Here is a 17,858-nt window from a genome sequence, read left to right as displayed (position 1 = left end):
TGCGGCATCCTGACTTAACGCAAGTAAGAATACTGTCTGTCAGGACTTAAATTTCAATTCACAAGGCCTGCTCTCCTCTCTGTTGCTGTATCTGAGAACTCGAGGCACTCCCAACAGAAAAAGGATAAGTACGGCTTTTGATTTTCAAAAACACAAACTTAATAAAGTTAAAACGCCCGTTAAATATTTAAGAAGCAGCACTCGTTTCCAAACGCTCCCACGCGTCACGCGGCCATCTGACACCGACCCAAGGGAGCGCGACCGCTGCCTCCAGACGCGGCGCTTTTACCGGAAGCGTCTTCGCTGGGCTCTGCGAGCCCGCGGCAGCGCGACGGTGCCCGGCGGGGCCTGACGTCCCCACGCGGCGGCCGCCGGCCGGCCCGTTCCCACGGCGGACACGCCTCTTCTCACAAGGGTGGCCCGTCGGGACCCCACGCGCGGCTGCGGGCCGCGGCCCCGGGACACGCCCCTCGCCCCGCCCCCCCACCCGCCGGGCGGCCGGGGCCGCGGGGCCCGTCCCGTACCTGGGCGGCGGCGCTGAGGCCGCCCTGGGGCGCCGCCACGTTCACGCGGCCGTGGTACCACGCCGCTCCCGCTCCCGCCAGGGCCACGCCGGCCGCCGCCGCCGCCGCGGGCCCGCGGCCCGGCCAGGCCCCCCGGCCGGCCACGAGCCCGCGCCGCAGCCTTCCGCCCCAGGCCGCTAGGCGCGCGCCGCCCGCCGCCGCCGCCATCTTTGCGGAAGCGCCCTGTCGCCGCGCCCGCGTCGCTTCCCGCGGCGGCCCGGAAACTCTCGCGCGGCCGCGGCGTCGCGAGACCCGGGCGGTCTCCGCCCCGCCCCCGAGCCCGCGCGCCGAGCTGGGTCCCGGGAGGGGCGGGGCGGGGCGGGGCGGGGCGGGGCGCGGTGGCCCGCAGGGCGTGGGCTCGCCGCCGGGGCTGGTACCCGGGCCGCCTTGCCGCCTGCGGGGGACGTGTCCTGTCGGGCCGGGGCCCCGGCGGGGGTGGAGGGCCTGGGGCCGCGGGCGGGCCCGGCGGCGGGCCGCGGGCGCGGGGTTGTGGTCGCGGTGAGCCTGGAGCCTCTTTCCCGGTGGGAGTGATCACGGCGGTGCGACCGGGTCCCCGGTGCTGGGCGCGGACGGGCTCGCCCGGCGAGTCCTGGGAACCGGGTCGGCTCTGCCTCCTTCGGTCTTGCGTTCAGAATCTCTTCCCTGAGTCAGACAGCTGCCCAGGCTATACAGGCTTCCCCACAGGCCTGGAGGACACAACCTTGTTAAAAAAAATTGTGTTCTATTGTCTCACTGTGGCTGCTTGAACAAACTTTTTTAAAAATGTATTTTTTAATTGTGGTGAAATATACGTAACACTATCATCTTAATCATTTTTTTAACAGCACAGGTCAGTGGCATCAAGTACATTCACGTTGTTGTGCAACCATCACCACCATCATCTCCAGAACATTTTTCATCTTGCAAAACTGGCAAACTTAAGAAAAAAAAAGCGACGTCCCCCGTCTGTCTTTTTCATCCTTCCTGTCCTTACATTCTTGTCTGCTCCATGGTTTTTGCTAAATCATGTCCTATGCCAGCTGTCTAACTTTGATGAAGTAGTTTTTAATGAATTCCCAGAGTCAGTCTCTTTACTTCAGGCAAGCACTATTTGCCGACTGTTAGATTTAAACTCTTCTAATAAAGTGTTTGATGGTGTCTGCTATCCCACCGGGCGCCGAGTCAGATGCAGCATCACAGCTTGTGCATCCCATGTCCCTAGTATCAGGGACCCAGGTGTTTTCCTGGCTGTTCCACTGCTCATAAGAAATGATTTAGCTGAGGCAGATACCTTGGCTTTGTTTTGTAGTCTCCCACCCTCCATTCTTTGGTCTTTACTTTTCAGAGTAAATTTACTTAATACACTTGCTTCAGCCTCTGAAATGTCCCTAAGCCATCAGAAGCTTTACTGGGGCATGCAGTAACTCACGGCCGACGTCAAAGGTGCCAAGAGTCCTCATCACATAATCACGGCCATCTTGAAGTTATGCAAAACAAACCAAAACCCCAAAACAAAGAACAAGTGCAGCACTAACTCTACTCTGACCATTTAATCCCCTGGACCCTCTTGTCACGCTCTGCCCTTGGTGCTTGCTCCTCTTCCTTAGTCAGCTTGTCTAAACTGTTCTGCTGCAACAGCTTCTGCACTCTCCCAGCTGCTGGAACCACCTTCCATGTCCTTCCCAGGCGGGAAGTAGAGAGGACTTGGTGCACAGCTGTGAGCCAGACCACAGGGCTTGCATCCTGCCTCTACCAGGGTGATCACTGTGATTTGAGGCAAATTACTTAAACTCTCCAAGTCTTAGTTTTCTCAGCTGTAAACAACTGCCTCATGGTTTGGAGTTGAGGGAATCACATGAGACGTCCAACAGGAAGCAACTAGCCAGATGCCCTGTAGACTCACCACAGATGTCAGCTTACCCTCTTCAAGATTTGGCTCACTCCTGCCTTCTGATCGCAAATAAGCTAGACCGAATGTCCATGAGTCCAGATGGCTGGCCCGTCTAACCCGAAATATTCCTGCTCTTTCCTAGCTGACTTGACCTCATAGTCCTCTGGTCTGTTTTCCACCTCTGCTGACTCTGGTAGCTTTTGGCATGTGTCCTACTTTTCTGGATTATTGACATCTAGCTCATTTCTGTCCCCTGGTGGTTACAGGATTCCTAGGATATGTTTGTACATCCTGGATGTCTTACCTTTAAGCTTATTCTTTTTTTTTTTTTTTTGGCTGTACCTTGCAGCATGCGGGATCTTGGTTCCTCAACCGGGGATGGAACCAGTTCCCCCCGACAGTGGGAGCACAGAGTCTAAAGCACTGAACCACCAGGGAAGTGCCAAAGCTATTCTTGATTTCCAGGAAACACAATTACAGAATGCAGTTGTGTGCTGTGTGTATAATTCACAGTTCCTCTATGCACTTAATGAAAGCTGGCATCTGTCACACAGTCACGGTCCCAAGCCCCAAATAGGTACATATTCCTATTAGAGCATTTGGCGTGTTTACAAACATTGTATTTCTCCCACAGTTTGACATCCTCGTGGGTGAGGATATCTTATTTTTCTGAGTACAATGGCCAGCACATATTAGACATTCAGTGAAGGAGTGACTGTCACCCAGTGAGTAAATGGGTGGCACAAATGCAGCACTGCTGTGCTGATTTCCACTCTTTGGGTATCACACATACAGAAATACATTATTCCTTTTGTGTGATTTATTTTCCAAGACAAAAACCTCATTTTTGGTTATTTCATTTTGCTGAAAATCTTGGAACCTACTTGAAAAACTGTACTTCATAATTATTATTATTATTATTATTATTATTATTATTATTTGCATGTTATGTGCCCAGGCCTCTGGAACTCTCATTAAGATTTAATGCATTCAAACTTTTTTTGTTTTTTTTTGCAGAGGAAACACATGCTTATAATAGAGCCAATCTCTGGCCTACTAACCATTCTAAGTATGAAATCTTCCCTGGCAGCTGCTGACATTTGTCTGAACACATTGAATGTATTGGTCTTTTCAGGCTCCAGCTTTGTTCATTTCTTCCTCACCAGCTGTAGAGAAAATTCTTGGCTGGGATATATTTTCAACCACGTAGTTTATAAACCAATCCCCAAATACGGAATGACTTCTAAAACTAAAAGGTTTATGCTGTTTTAAATGGTCATTGGAGAAAAACAGAATATAAACACGGATTGTTTCAAAATATCATTCTTTTTTATTTTTTTTTAAGATTTATTTATTTATTTTTGGCTGCATTGGGTCTTTGTTGTTGCACACGGGCTTTCTCTAGTTATGGTAAGCGGGGGCTACTTTTCATTGTGGTGTGTGGGCTTCTTGTGGTGATGTCTTCTCTTGTTGTGAAGCATGGGCTTTAGGTGCAGGGACTTCAGTAGTTGCGGCACACAGGCTCAATAGCTGTGGTTCACAGGCTCTAGAGTGCAGGCTCGGTAGTTGTGGCGCACGGGCTTAGTTACTCCATGGCATATACATCTTCCCGGACTAGGGATCAAACCTGTGTTCCCTGCATTGACAGGCAGAGTCTTAACCATGGCACCACCAGGGAAATCCCAAAATAGCATTCTTAATTCACCTACTCTGTGCTCCTCTTCTGTAGGAGGGACAAAAGTTATATGGTAGAAAAACTGTGCTCGAGGGGCATTATTTTCACTGGAGAACCAAGCCTGAATTTAAAACAGTGCAGGATGGTACTGAACAGAGCAGGAAGAGTGTGGTGGGCTTGAGTAGTGAGGAAGGCATCTGAGAAGCAGGGAGACTTGATCTGGAACTTGGGAAATCAGAAGGGTTTCTATAGGTAGAATCCTCCAAGACTGGAGGAACACTAGGGTTGAGAGCTTGGGAGGAGGTAGATTCAGTGGGTGTTTCCTCGGCTTGGAGCAGAAGGGCTGGTTTAAGGCTGCGCTGGAGTGGCCTGTGGGCCACTAGGGCGTCATGCAATAATCTCCACCAACATATGGACCAGCTGTCAGCTCTCTTGAGGCCTCTACGCACTTGTCTCCGGGGTACTCACGCCTCCTTTGTGGCATCCCCGCCCACCTGGTGCCTGGTCTCTGCAGCGCAGATGCTCTCTGCCCGGCGACTCTCTTCTGCCTGTGCAGAGTTTATCCTTTCTTGCCCACTGTCCCATGAGCTTCTCTAAATTATCTTCCTTCCTGCCTACAACCTGACTTTGATTTTCTCTGGGTTGCTGGTCTTGAACAAAAAAGATCACCTAGCTTTTCTCATTGAAGGCATTTATTCTATCGTGTCCCCATTTCAAAAGATGAGGTTATTAACTCAAATGCATCTTTAATCCTAGCATGTGTGGGGAAGATAAAAATTGCTATCCTGATTCTGAAAGATTGTTTACTGTTATATTACGGAATAAGGGGTGTTAAGATTGATCATCTCAGGTGGAGGAGAAAAAAAGATGGAGGGTCTTGAAAGATGAATTAAAGAGGTTGGACTCAGTCCTGTGGTAATAGAGTAAATAGCATTTGAATGGACGTTATAAAGAACTATTGCTTGGAATAGACAGAGGTTAATCTATATTTATGGGGGATAATTGTGTAGCACAGGGTATGAATCATCTTCAGAGGCCCCAGATGAGTCGAAAGAATTGCTAATTATGTCTTTTTGTGCCGTTTGGGGCCGTGGGTAAAAATATCTGGGTATCGTGATTGATACCAGCATGTGTAGAAATAGGTCAAGATTAAATCTTCCTGACAGTGAAAAAGCAGTGCCAAGAGTTGCATTTTCAACATCTTTCAGATCCTCCCCTGCTTCTCATTCCCTCCCCATCACCCCGCTCACGCTCTCGCTGCCGCGGGCTTTGATGATCGCCGTCCTCTCTTACCACGGACTGTTGCTTCTACTCTTTTTCTCCTCTGAAGCATCCCATAGATCTATGTCAGATCAATCTTCCTAAAACATTTCTTTCACCACACTTCCATTAGCTGTGCGGTTTAACCTTCCTAAACCTCCGTCTCCTGGTTGGAAAATGAGGAGATTGCTTTCAGTTTATTTTTCCAGTTCTAAAATTCTCACTATGTGCCACTCCAGAGTGGCTTTTTTTTTTCATTCGGCAAATAATAACGAGTGTGGAATCCATGCCGAGCAGAGTGCCACACCTTAGAGTTGCAGACACGCCCCCCTCTCGGTGCCTGTCACGGGCAGGTTGTCCCCCACTGGGTTGGGCCCCACGCTTAGGACTTGTACGAGCAGGGTACCCCCATTTGTGTAGGTGTGTTTTCCAGATCTACACATTTACAACTAAACGTTAAAAATCACATAATAAAAACGTAAATGGTGAGATAAAGATGAAATCGTATTTATAAAACTTTGATTTTATTATTAAAGGTGCAATGAATGTTTTGCTTTCTCTAAAACTGTTAATATTATTTTAGTGAGATCAGTGTGATTAAATTGGCTTTGTTAACTTAGAATATCTTGACTTAAGTTTTATGAGCTAGGGATGCAAAGGTCCGGCATTCTGTTCAGTTAATTTAAACATTAGTCTTTAATGACTGTCATAGCTCAAAAAGATATCTCAGAAATATACATTGGGTTCAAATGGAAGGAGTGAGTGTATTATTAACTAAAGGTATGAAATCATGGTACTTGTGTCCTTTTAAACTTTTATTATGAAAAACTCAAAAATATACAAAATCAGAATAAAATAATGGGCCTTCGTGTACATCTAACCTGACTTCAACAGTTATCAACTCATGACCTACTTTGTTTCATCCATAACTCCTCCATCTCCCCAACTAGGTTATGGCGAAGTAATTCTCAACCTCATATAAGTTTATTCTACATGTTTCATCATGTATTTTTAAAAGAGGAGGACTCATAAGAAAAACCACATACCAATTTTTTTGTTTTGTATTTCTTAATAATGCTTGTAATCCAATGAACCCACAAAACTTCACTGAGAAAAAAAAAATGCTAGAAAGTTAGGAAACACCAAGGAGGTGGAGAGAAGAAGAGTGAGTAAAGTCTTGTACAAGCGCGTGTCACACTTCCACATGCCGGGGAGAGCCGCCTGCGTGGGTTGAAGTGCACTGACACAGGCGTGACAGCACAGCCTCTGAAGCTGCGAGCAGGGTCTCCTCCAGAGACCACGTTTGTGGGGCAGGCTGTGCATGTCTGGGGTAGTTGATTGTTTTCAAGTCACTTCAAATGTCTCCAAAGTTTTGTATATCCCACCAAGAAAGGAAATCAACACATTTCTCTCCTCTGCCCCTCTTCAGTTGTAAAGCATACATCTCAAGCAAATCAATGGTGGTGACTGGAGGAGAGTTAAGGACGTTGGCACGCCCGTCCAGATGAGTAAGGGGAGACGGGGACAGGAACAAAAGCCTATGAAATGTTCTTTGATCCCAGGATTTCAGCAGAAATTTCCAAGTCCGTGATATGTACTTATGTGATCAAATCCCCCAGGATGCCATAGATGTCTTCAACTGCGCAAAAATCTGAGGCATTCAGTTAATGTAGAAGCTTTGCTACTTTTATTGTTTCAAACAAAAAAAAATTCAGCTTTGTTATGCTTTCCCTTCCCCCAAGGGCAAGTCTGTTGTTTCTCTGTCTTCAGGCTCCCACACTATGTGACCATGTGGCCTGAGGTGACATGTCCAGCGGAGGCCGGCAGGGTGCGGCATGGCCATCTGGCAGCAGAATCTCCAGAAGCTTCTTTCTCTAACTGACTAGGTTGCCCGAGTTTCTTTTGTGCTCCGGGGACTCGAGACTTGTCGGGGTTGCAGCAGGGCAGGTGGGGCTGGGGGACAGTGGCCCTCTGGTAACCCACCTGGGGACAGCAGACGGACGGCTGGGCGTGTCGGGGACCTGCTCGGTGGGCAGGGGGGTGATGCAGTTGGCCTCAAAGGGATCGGCCTGGCTCACTACATCTTCCTGGCCGAGACCACCGTGACCTCTGCCAGCTGTGAGGCCTTCAGCTGCGACCTTTGGGTGTCGGGGCGGGGGGTGGAGGTTAGGGCCAGGACACTGTTAACGGAGATTAAGGGGAGCCGGGCGGGGGCCGTGTGGCCCGCGAGAGCCAGCAGCCCCGGCCACGCCACCGGGCAGCTTCACAAGCTGAGCCATTAACCCGAGTGCGTGACTTCAGGTGCGGGACAGCATCGTGTTCGGGCGTGGGCTCCGGGGCGGGGTTGGGAGGGGTGCTGGCGTGTAGAAGGGCCGGCACAGGGGAGGACGGGGCTGCCTCTGGGCTCCCTGGGGGAAGGCGTGACCCCGGAGGCCTGTCTTCAGGGAGACAGCCACAGGGTGCGGGTGGGGGCGGGCCCGCTGGGTTCCCCTGCACCCTCAACCCCAGGCTCACGTGGCTGGTTTGCTGCTCCTCTTTGGGGGTCCTCTGGGCCTCCTGGGGCACCTGAGATGTTTTGCAGGGCTGGGCTGGCAGGGCCCCTTGCCTTCAGTAGTGGGGCTGGAGTGGAGCCCCGTCCAGAAACACGGGCAGGTGAGCAGAGGCAGCAGGAAACCAGGAGTGTGATTTCTGAGCCTGGAGGGGAAGACTGGGAGGCTGCCGCGTTTGCTCTGATTGCTGGGGTGCCGGCGAGGATGGCGGACACTTGGCAGGGCTGCTGGCCAGTGGCATCGTCGTGGGCCGGTGGCCGCCCGTGGCCGCTTACACGTGGCCCTGCGTGGGTGAGCTGGGAGCCCGTGGGGTGGCGTGGAGACAGCGGGGAGCTCGCACGACTGGCACTTCTGACCGCACAGCCCGATTCCCACCGTGACGTTTACAGGGTCCCACCTGTCACCAAGCCAGCCTGGGTCTATTTGCCCGGCACAGAAAGCCAGTCCACTGACACGGGCTGATGGGAAGGGCAGGCTTTATCGCAGGGCCAAGTGGGAGCATGGGTGACGTGAGGCCACATTCCACAGGGACTGTGGGACTTTGCAACGTTTTAGTTGGATTGGAATAAAGCAACACGTGGGAGTGATAACGTCCTGCTCCAGTGTCACCTGTGATGTGTATGCTCTCCTTTGAGAACAACAGGCCTAGTGCATCTTGGAGCAAATCCAGTCTCCCAGCCTAACAACGTCCCAGTTGTGGCAAAGACAACATTATAGATTCACCAAATCCCAGTATTCGCCTCTGCCGGGGCACACGGCGGTTGTGGTGAGGTTTGGCCAGGCCATCACGTCTGGCTGCAGCCGTGCGAGGAGAGGTGGTTTGCATCCACCCTGAGCTGAGGTGGTTGAGAGCCAGTGACTCATACTTTCCTACTAAAAAAATAAAAATAAATCACTCTTTTAATGTTTCTTTAAATGCTTCAAATACTTTTTGGTAAAGAAGCTGATATGAACACATTAAAAAATATGGAGACTTTTACTGTTATCTGTCATATTTTTCAGTTAGAATGTAAACTAGAGTTTGTAATAGGTTTTCTAGGTTTTTGGTAACTCTCCCAATAACATCTAATAAATATTTTTTGGTTGATTGATTAATAAAGATCTTAGCATATGTGTTGATTTAAAAATGTTAAATTTAAAATGGAATCAGATGGAATAGATAGAACAGAAGTTAGGAAAAGGGATATTATTATATTAAATGATTAAAGATCAGACACAAACTGTAGGTATATCATTATGGTGCACATGTCTTTTGTTATGTATATGCTTTTCTATATTTCAGTTCCAATGATCTCAGTGTGTATTGCAATCTTTTTGTAAGAAATACTTTCTCATTCAAATGTAGAGATTGAGAAGCATAATAACTTATTTAGGCAGAAATATAGTGTTTACAAATTTCATTAAATATCCTTTTATGGAGTAAAAGGAGAAAAGCAGTGAGAGTGCATAGGACGTTTTTTATTAATATAAGAATTATTTAAGTATATTTTTCCCTAGTGCAAATATCAAAATCATAACAGCTGCACAGAAACAGATACTGAAACACTGCATTGTGGTTTTTTTCCTAAAAAGATGATGGCAATGATGAGTCTCATGTCGTAATGAGTGAAGATGAGGTCTGACTGTGGCCGTATCTACCTGCCTGTGTCAGGTGGGGCCGCAGCTAGAGGAGCGGCCAGCAGGACAGACAGACCTTTCCTTCATTCGCTGGACGGCCGTGATGTCCCCTGGGGCAGCCACTGAAAAATCACCAAGCCCCTGGCTCCCTGTGAAGGCGTGAGAGCTGTCTGCAGCATCAGAAAGATACACCACGTTTGAAAGCATGGTTTTTATGGGTGAATTGCCAGGAAACAAATAGACATGACTATGTAGTGTGTGTGTGGCGTGTGTGTGTGTGTGGTGTGGTGTGTGTGGGGCTGGGGGTGTGTGTGTGTGTAACATTTGCTTAATTGTGAACAAATGTTTGTTTGAATTTGTTTGTGTGAAGTATCTTTTTGTATATGATAATTTAACGTGTCCAGAGGGTGTCAAATTCAGGAATAAAGGATTACTTATCCATATATAATACAGTACATAAAGTAGTAAACTGTATAGTATAGATCTGAAGCATTCTTGGGAAAAAAAAAGAAGGTACCTTTTGTTAAAATTTCACAGTGCTTCTTTCTTTGTGAAGCCTTATCAAAGTTCTAAATCCTTTTTCTAGCATGTGTGAGATTCTTCAAAAATACTTTCCTCAGAGATCAAAATTCTAAATTTCAGATTGGGTTAAATACATTTTATAATTCATCCTGCAGCTGTCGGAGCTATAATGGAGTAAAATGAGAATTGCTTTTTAGGGCGTATTTCTCAACAGAGCAGTTCTGAAAATGAAACCAAATCTTCACGCTCCACTTGACATTGGAATTTAAAGTTATTTTTACAGGCTCCACTGCAGTCACTATGTGCAACATTAAAAAGGTATTAGAATACAGTAAGTTAAGAGTTAAAACGATTTTCTTCCAACTTCTTGTTCAGTAAATAAAAAACAGCAGTATAAATTATATCTTGCTATCAGCTTTAATGGGTTTTTGTGTTTATGCTTTCACCAAATAACACATTTTCTTGTGTAAAATGTTTCCTCCCTTTTAATTATAGCCAGATTCGCTGTCTCGGCAGGTAGGGCTTTTATTAACTTGAAAATATGTTTGCTTTAAGAAGGGGATGTGTGACAAACCCTTCAAGGGAAACCACATTTTCTCTGAGGTGCAGTGTGGTTTCTAAATATAGCCCCAAGTCCCTAGAACATTGAGGGACTGGAACATTTTCAGGTGTCCCTACTGGGGACAGATCTGCTTTCAATTTTACAAGGTTGTGACTGTACGAAACCATTGAGGCTGGACCAAAGAAAAGGTAAAAGAGGCTCCCAATTCATGGCGAAGCCCAGGGAAGAAAGACAAACCACAGAGCAGGAGCCAGGAGACCCGGTCCAGCCTCCTTGCTGTCTCTGACTTGAAAGGCCTCTGACCTTGGGCAGCCCCGGGAAGCAGGTGGCGGTGTTTCCGTCGTACGCTCCGTCCACCCTCCGTCCCGGAGGGCCTGGCCCCCGAGAGGGCCAGCTAATCCGAGTAAGGGATCTGAGAAGGGCCCTGCTGAGAGGAGGGGGCTTGCTGGCCCTAATCCCCACGATGCTGAGGAATCAGGCTCCAACTACAGCGTAAGGATGGAAGCGGTTATGTTCTTTTACCGTGGAGACGGTTAAATATCGGTCCCATAGTAACTCCGGAAGTCTTATAAAACGAGAGAATTTCTCCTCTGTCTGAGACAGCTTAACTCTTGACATTAATCTGGGAGGCAATGAAGATGTTGTAGCCAAGAGTAAATTCTGGGTGACCCTACTGGGCTTCTTCGATATAATACAAAAGATCATTTGAGGTCCGATCATGATTCTTTTGTGAAATTTTAAAGAGCCTGTGGTTCCAGTTTGGGAGCAACTAGTAGAAAGCCCTCATTTTATATATTTAAATGAAGAGTAATAAAAAAACAAAAAGTTAACTGAAACCTAACAGAATGAATGGGTTGCCCGAAGTTACACCACGAGATAACGATGGCATTAAGAACAGAGAATTCAGGCTTTCTAGTCTCAGTGGAGTGTTCTTTCCACACAATATCCTACTTCTCACATTTAAATTATGATTGAGGAACTTATTTACAAAACAGAAACAGACTCACAGACATAGAAAACAAACTCAGGGTTACCCAAGGGGGAAGGAGTGGGGGAGGGGTGCAGATAAATTAGAAGCTTGGGATTAACATATATACACCACTGTATATAAAACAGATAATCAACAAGGATCTACTGTATAGCACAGGGGACTATATTCAGTATCTTGCAATAACCTATATGGGAAAAGAATCTGAAAAAGGAGATATATATATATATATATATAAAAAACTGAATCACTTTGCTGTACACCTGAAACTAACACAACATTGTAAATCAACTACACGTCAATGAGAAAATAAAATTTTAAAAATTTAAGAAAAATTAATTTAAATTAGATTACGATTAATTAGTCAATTGATGAACTTTTCACAAATGACTTAAATATACCCACAAATATAATATGGGCTAAAGACCAGCCTATTACCATTTTTCTAATAAGCACAAATATTTAGTGGCATCAGTGTGGACAAATCTAGATAGTTTAGATCAGTGCTTTTCGACTGTAATGTGCAGACAAACGGGGCGTCTTGTTAAGATGCAGGTCGAGTTCTGCAGGAATGAGGTGGAACAGGCATTTCTCACAAGCTCCCAGAGATTCTGAAGCAGCCTGACCATCAGCATGAGGCCGGAGGCCGGAAGGCCCTACTGCCCTAGGAAAGGCTCCCACCTTTAGAGAGCTCCCACTTAAGGCAGTAGATGAAACAAAGGAACAGAAATAAGACAACAATAAGTATATGTTGAATTCATCTGAGTTTCAAACAATGCATATTATTTCTTTCTGAATGATAGATTTTTCCTAATTTGCTGAACACCCCTCCTGGCCAGCTCCTTTTTCACTTCTTATGGAGTGTCTGGAAAATCACTCTGTACATAGTAGCAGTTAAGAAATGCCAACTACCTGTCATCATAGGTCATCACAAATACCAGATGGAAATTCCAGGAGGAACCGGATCTTTCGGTCTCGTGATAAAATTCCTTTCAGTAATGGATTCTCGGAGTGGCTGGGTGGTGGGTTTCTTTGCAACTTCATCGACTCCCCCCAGACTTGCCTCTTCACAGACAGAGCAGGGCAGGCCGCTCCTTCACTGCCTGGGGACGTTCTGCAGATGGCCAGGCCGGCGGACAGAGTGTGCGAGATGGATGGGTAGTCACTGTCTCCTGGTTAGACTGGCGTTTGAAGGTGAGGAAGCAGGAGACGAAAGCCATGAAAAAGGCTGGGATTCTCTCAAAAATAGTCCAGAGCTGGGCTGTCCCGCGCAGGAGGCACCAGCCCCTTCTGGCGGTTTAATTAGCATTACATGAAAACTGTCAGTTCAGTTCTGCAGTTGCACTGGGTACATTTCAGGTGCGCAGGTGGTCAGTGCCTCCCCCGTGGGACAGCGCTGCAGATTCAGGACATCTTCATCATCCCAGAAAGTTCTGTTGGACACAAGGGGCAAAAAAGGAACAAAAGCTTGATTTACGTGGTGGCTGGAAGTTATCGAAGAAACGTTCAACTAGACAGAGATAGCTCGACGACAGCGTTTGAGCTGGAGGGCAGGGACAAGTAGCGGAGCAGGGCAAGTTTAGTTTGGGGGGAAGGATAAAATTAGTTGCTCACATCAGAACCCATTATTTTGACTTTCTACCTTTTTTCCTGAGCGGTGGGTACACACTACGGAACCCATCCACTTAGGAAAACATTTTCTTCCCCTGACCGTACACTGCTTTCTGCAGTGCTGTCGTGTATTGCTCTACACGTATTTTATGTTCTGCAAACTGCCCTTGACTTTGTGGGTCTCTCACCCCCCAGTCGCAAGCCCATGTTCTTGTGTAACTCAGATCAGCTCGTAAAAGCTCTTTATGCTGGTGGATCAGAGGTTCTGCCTTTATGTCCTACGACATTTTCTGATAATTCTGTTTCCATTCACTTCACTCATGCATTTGACGAGCATTTATTAAATACCTACTAGCTACCAGGCATCTGTTCGTTCTTTGTCTTTGTTCTCTTCTTCCAAGGCAGCTTCTCTCTTCTGCCCGAGATTTTAAACAGTAATAAAATGAAATTGCCCAGCCAGAACTTAATATTACAAAATATGTTCTAAGTAGAGCAAACCACATTCTTTAGCAGTCTGGGCACATGGACTGACTTTGGTCTTAGGAAGAGAGAAGTTTTATAGCGTTCTCCTCTGGTCTGAGATCCCCTCTGATTACTCAGCCTCCTGAGTGCCTGTGTCAGTTTCCTCAGGCTGCCACAACACATGAGCGCAAACTGTGGGGATTCAAACATCAGAAATGTGTTCTCCTGCGCTTCTAGAGGCCAGAAGTCTGAAATCAAGGTGTCAGCAGGGCCGTGCTCCCTCTGAAGGCTCCGGGGAGAATCCTTCCTGCCTCTTCCCACCTGGTGGCTGCTGGGCTGACAGCTGCATCCTCCAACCTGTGCCTCCATCAGCACGTGCTGTCTCCCATCTGTGTGTGTCCGTGTCCAAATGTCCTTCTTTTTTCTCTTACAAAGCCACCAGTCCCTGGGTTAGGGTCCACTTCAGTCCACTATGACCTCATCCTAACCTGATTACATCTGCAAGGACTATGTCCAAATCAGGTCACATTCACCAGGACTGGAGCATCTTTTTGGAGGACACAAGACACCCACAACAGTCCATGTAAACATAGATGCATGTACACGTACATGCAGATTGTTGATTTTAGCCTCAGTAAAAGCAGCAAGGAAGCAGGACTCCAGGGAGAGCCTGAGGTTTGGCAACAGAAGAAGTAACATTGCTCTGACCCTTGGGGCTTCCAGCTTCTCCAGGGAGCAGACGGGACGAGCTGTGAGGAAGATCAAAGGCAGCCGGGGACCAGAGGGCAGAGCACACTGGACACCAAGCGGATTGTAAATCACCTCTGGTCCTTTCATTCTCTCCGTCCACTCTCCCCTCTGCCCACCTCTTCCTCCCCTCCTTCCCTTTTCCATTCAGTCTCTCTGTCATCCCCTTTCTTTGAGCCCAAAAGCAAAGAAGAAATATATTATGTGACCAAAGAACTCCTGAAGGACACTTGCACATTCCCCATTAGGTTATAAGTGTTTATGAAATGTTATCTTTTACAAGGAAAACAACCCAAATCCGGCATTCTGAGGACAAATCATAGGGCAGGCTTTGAAAATTTCTTTACATTTGCCGTCAACCAAGTTTTGGTGGAACTGATTTTCTCAAAAAAGTTTTTCTTTTCTTCTGTGTTACTAATTTCCATAGCACACAATGGCAACAGACAGTATCTTGTTAGTCAATATACAGACATAAAACACTAAAAAACAGGACTTCTTCTCTTAACCTTTCCTAAAGAGCTGACTCATGTTGTAGGTTAATCTACTCTGATTCTCATGAAACTTTTGTCCATTCCTATTACAAATATGTATAAAGCACCCACTATGAATAAAGGATTTTGCTAGAATTTGTGGATGATGCAGAAATAAATAGGACATAGTGCCTGCTTTCAGGAAGTTTCCAGCTTGGTGGGAGAAAGACTCAGATATAAATAACTATGCTGTAAGGTAAAATGTGTTAAATGCTGCAATCCAGGTTCAAATGTCTGGGGACAAAGGGGCTGATTATGACTGGGAGGGCCTTGAAAGAGGTCAGGAGTTTGTACCGGGGACTCAGGAATGGAGAGTTTGTCAACTAGCAGCTGTTCCCTGGAGGACGCTGCCCTGGGACTACGTGGGCAGAGGTGCTGATGTGGACAGAATGCACAGATTCTGGGGGAAGGAGAAGCAGGAGGGTGTGGTTAGAGGGACGTGAAGTGGAAATAAACCTGGAAAGAAGTCGAACATTCCAGAAGAGAAGGGTTTTTCTTTGAATCCCAGATTGAAGTATTTGGACTTCATTCCATATTAATTGGAGAATCATCAAGGTGTCTCACTGGAGGATCGGAAGTTCAGTTGGGAAGCTGTTGAAATGGTCCTGGAGTCAGGATGTAAAGATCTGACCTAGGAAAGGGGCAGAAGACATGGAGAACAGGGGGATGGAGGCACGAGGTGGAGGTAGACTCGCGAGAACCTGGCAGCCGACAGGATGTTGATGAGGAGGGAAACCTGAGTCGTGGGAGGGAGGCCCAGGAGGAGTTCCTGCAGGGATGTGGTGAAGGGGGGGAGCGTGGAGAGTCTATTGTGGTCTTCTGGAATTCTTGAAGCACTGATGTAGGGAAGTCCAGCAGGGAGTGAAAAATTCATGTTTGGAGTTGCGAAGAGCAGTCAGAGCTCAGGGATAAATATTATTAACTAAAGAAAGGATTTTAGAGAGAAAGGCGATGACCAAGCCTTTCTGTGCTATAGAAATACTATATTATTTAAAGTAACTTTATCCTCTTGGAAAAATACTTAGGGCATTATTACTTACTAAACATAATTATGTCTAGGGAGGAAAATATATATAAAATAGAAAAACACTAATGGGATAAAAAAAGAAAAGACTTACTGATTCTGGAGAAAGAAGGGGTAGTCCCGCTCAGGGCCTAGCTTAAAGAATTAGTTGTTGATTGAAGGAAGCCTTGCTATTGGTTTTTATATTTTTGGTTTAAATTGGATATTGAGTTTATGTTTTACAATGGGCCCCTGAACGGTTGAAGACTACGTGTACAGAAAAATACCACCACCTTCGTGTTTGGATGGGGCCGTCAGATAGAAAGTGGTGCGGGCAGCCCATGACCTGGAAAATGATTCTGCCTACAATTCTTAAGTCCTTCTAATCACTTAGAAAGCATTTCTAGTTTTATGTAATTTGAAGATGAACTTCCCAGCAGTTATAAATGCTCAACAATGGAAGCAACTTCTTTGGGAGGCCTTAAGCTTCCCAGCCTGGGAGTGTTTCAGGGAGACAGGGTTGGCTCTCTGTTGAGGTTACTTCTAACGGCGTTTTATTTGGGTGGGAAGTTGGCCCGAATGACGGCCGCCCTGAGACCGCCCGAGCTCTCTGCGCTCCCTGCAGGGTCAGGGGTCGAAGGTCACTGGGTGCTGCACTGTGAGGGCTGGGTCCTGCTCTCTGCCCAAGGACACTTGTGTTGAAAGGCTCCCGTGAGGCTGGGAATGACCTCAGCGCCTTTCATCTTTCCTCATGGCTCTTATTTTCCAACCTTTTAATATTTTCAGTTCCTGGGTGTGGAGAATAAGACCGGAAACATGTTGTAATGGATGTTTTGTTTTGTTTGAATTTTGAAGGCAGCCACAAAGAGAAACTTTATTTTTAAATTACATCTTCAACATTTTATTCCAAGCCAACTCATGGAGTTTAAGTGGAAAAATTATCAGTGTTTACGCTATGATATTTGAAGACTTGGTATCACTACAAAATACCTTAAATTTCTGAATTGACCGTAACACAACCTTTTTGACTATATGTAAGCGGTACAGTTCATCCCTTAACTTGTTTGCTTTTTCACTTGAGTTACAGTCTCTTTTTCTATACTTGGAAGATGCGTTTTGCTTGCTATTACTATAAAATTAGTCCAATTGAATTTGGCAGAAATGAAAATAGTTATTATAAATCTCAAATGAAAACGAAGATAAAATGTAGCTACTTTGTATATTCTCCTGTTGCAGTATTGTTTTCGTAATAGATTAAATATGAGATTGTGGTCTGTCGCTTGGTAATCTTAAAGCCAAGATGAATCCAATTTCTAGGTTCACCAGCAAAAGTCATTTTCACATGTATTTTTCAACAATAGGTGGCACTAGCACACAAGCATCTCATCTATATTTAACCCAATAGAAATATTAATAGATGGGAGGGAAATATAAGATACTTGAACTGACCAAAGACCAGGAATCCAATTCCAGTGAACCATGTGGGGGTAGGAGCAGCTCTGGAGCTGGAAGATGCTTTCAACCCAGGAACACGCTTGCTACAACGTATGAGGTTGTCTGGTCTCCTGGTGAGGAGACCGACAATAAAAGCCAGCGCTCTTGGAGAATGTCTAACCAGAAAATTCACTTAATTTCTCAAAACACATTCTAAACAATGGAGGAAACCAAGGATTGTATTCGCACATCCCACAGCAATGCTGGCCAAGGTAGAAGATGTAGGAAAAAAAGAGAGAACTTTAGGGACAGAATGATCACTGAAACCCTAGGTATCCGAGACTTTAAAAAAAGGTGCTGTGAACTTCATGCCTATCTCTTCCAAAAAAGTATTCAAAGGTGTGATGACCACATAGATGTCCAAGAAAATGTCCCCTGGGGAGAAAAAACCCATGAAAATGAAGA

The 17,858-nt window shown here is 46.3% G+C and overlaps 1 protein-coding gene across 2 annotated transcripts in view; it reads right to left on the bottom strand.

Moving 5' to 3' along the window:
- MICU2 (mitochondrial calcium uptake 2) overlaps positions 1 to 731 on the bottom strand; it is a 79,432-nt gene extending 78,701 nt beyond the window's left edge. For both annotated transcript variants that reach the window (XR_009049034.1, XM_057707644.1), the window contains exon 1: positions 525 to 731. Coding sequence is in view for 1 of the 2 variants with exons in the window: in XM_057707644.1 (XP_057563627.1) it covers positions 525 to 731 (207 nt within the window). In the remaining variant the exon portion in view is untranslated. The remainder of the gene's footprint in view (positions 1 to 524) is intronic.
- Positions 732 to 17,858: the final 17,127 nt, after the last annotated feature.

The sequence above is a fragment of the Hippopotamus amphibius genome, chromosome 14 (genome assembly GCF_030028045.1).
Source record: "Hippopotamus amphibius kiboko isolate mHipAmp2 chromosome 14, mHipAmp2.hap2, whole genome shotgun sequence".
NCBI classification, from domain to species: domain Eukaryota; kingdom Metazoa; phylum Chordata; class Mammalia; order Artiodactyla; family Hippopotamidae; genus Hippopotamus; species Hippopotamus amphibius.
The sequence above is the reverse complement of the archived record's forward strand: the minus strand, read 5'-3'. Positions and strand labels throughout refer to the sequence as shown.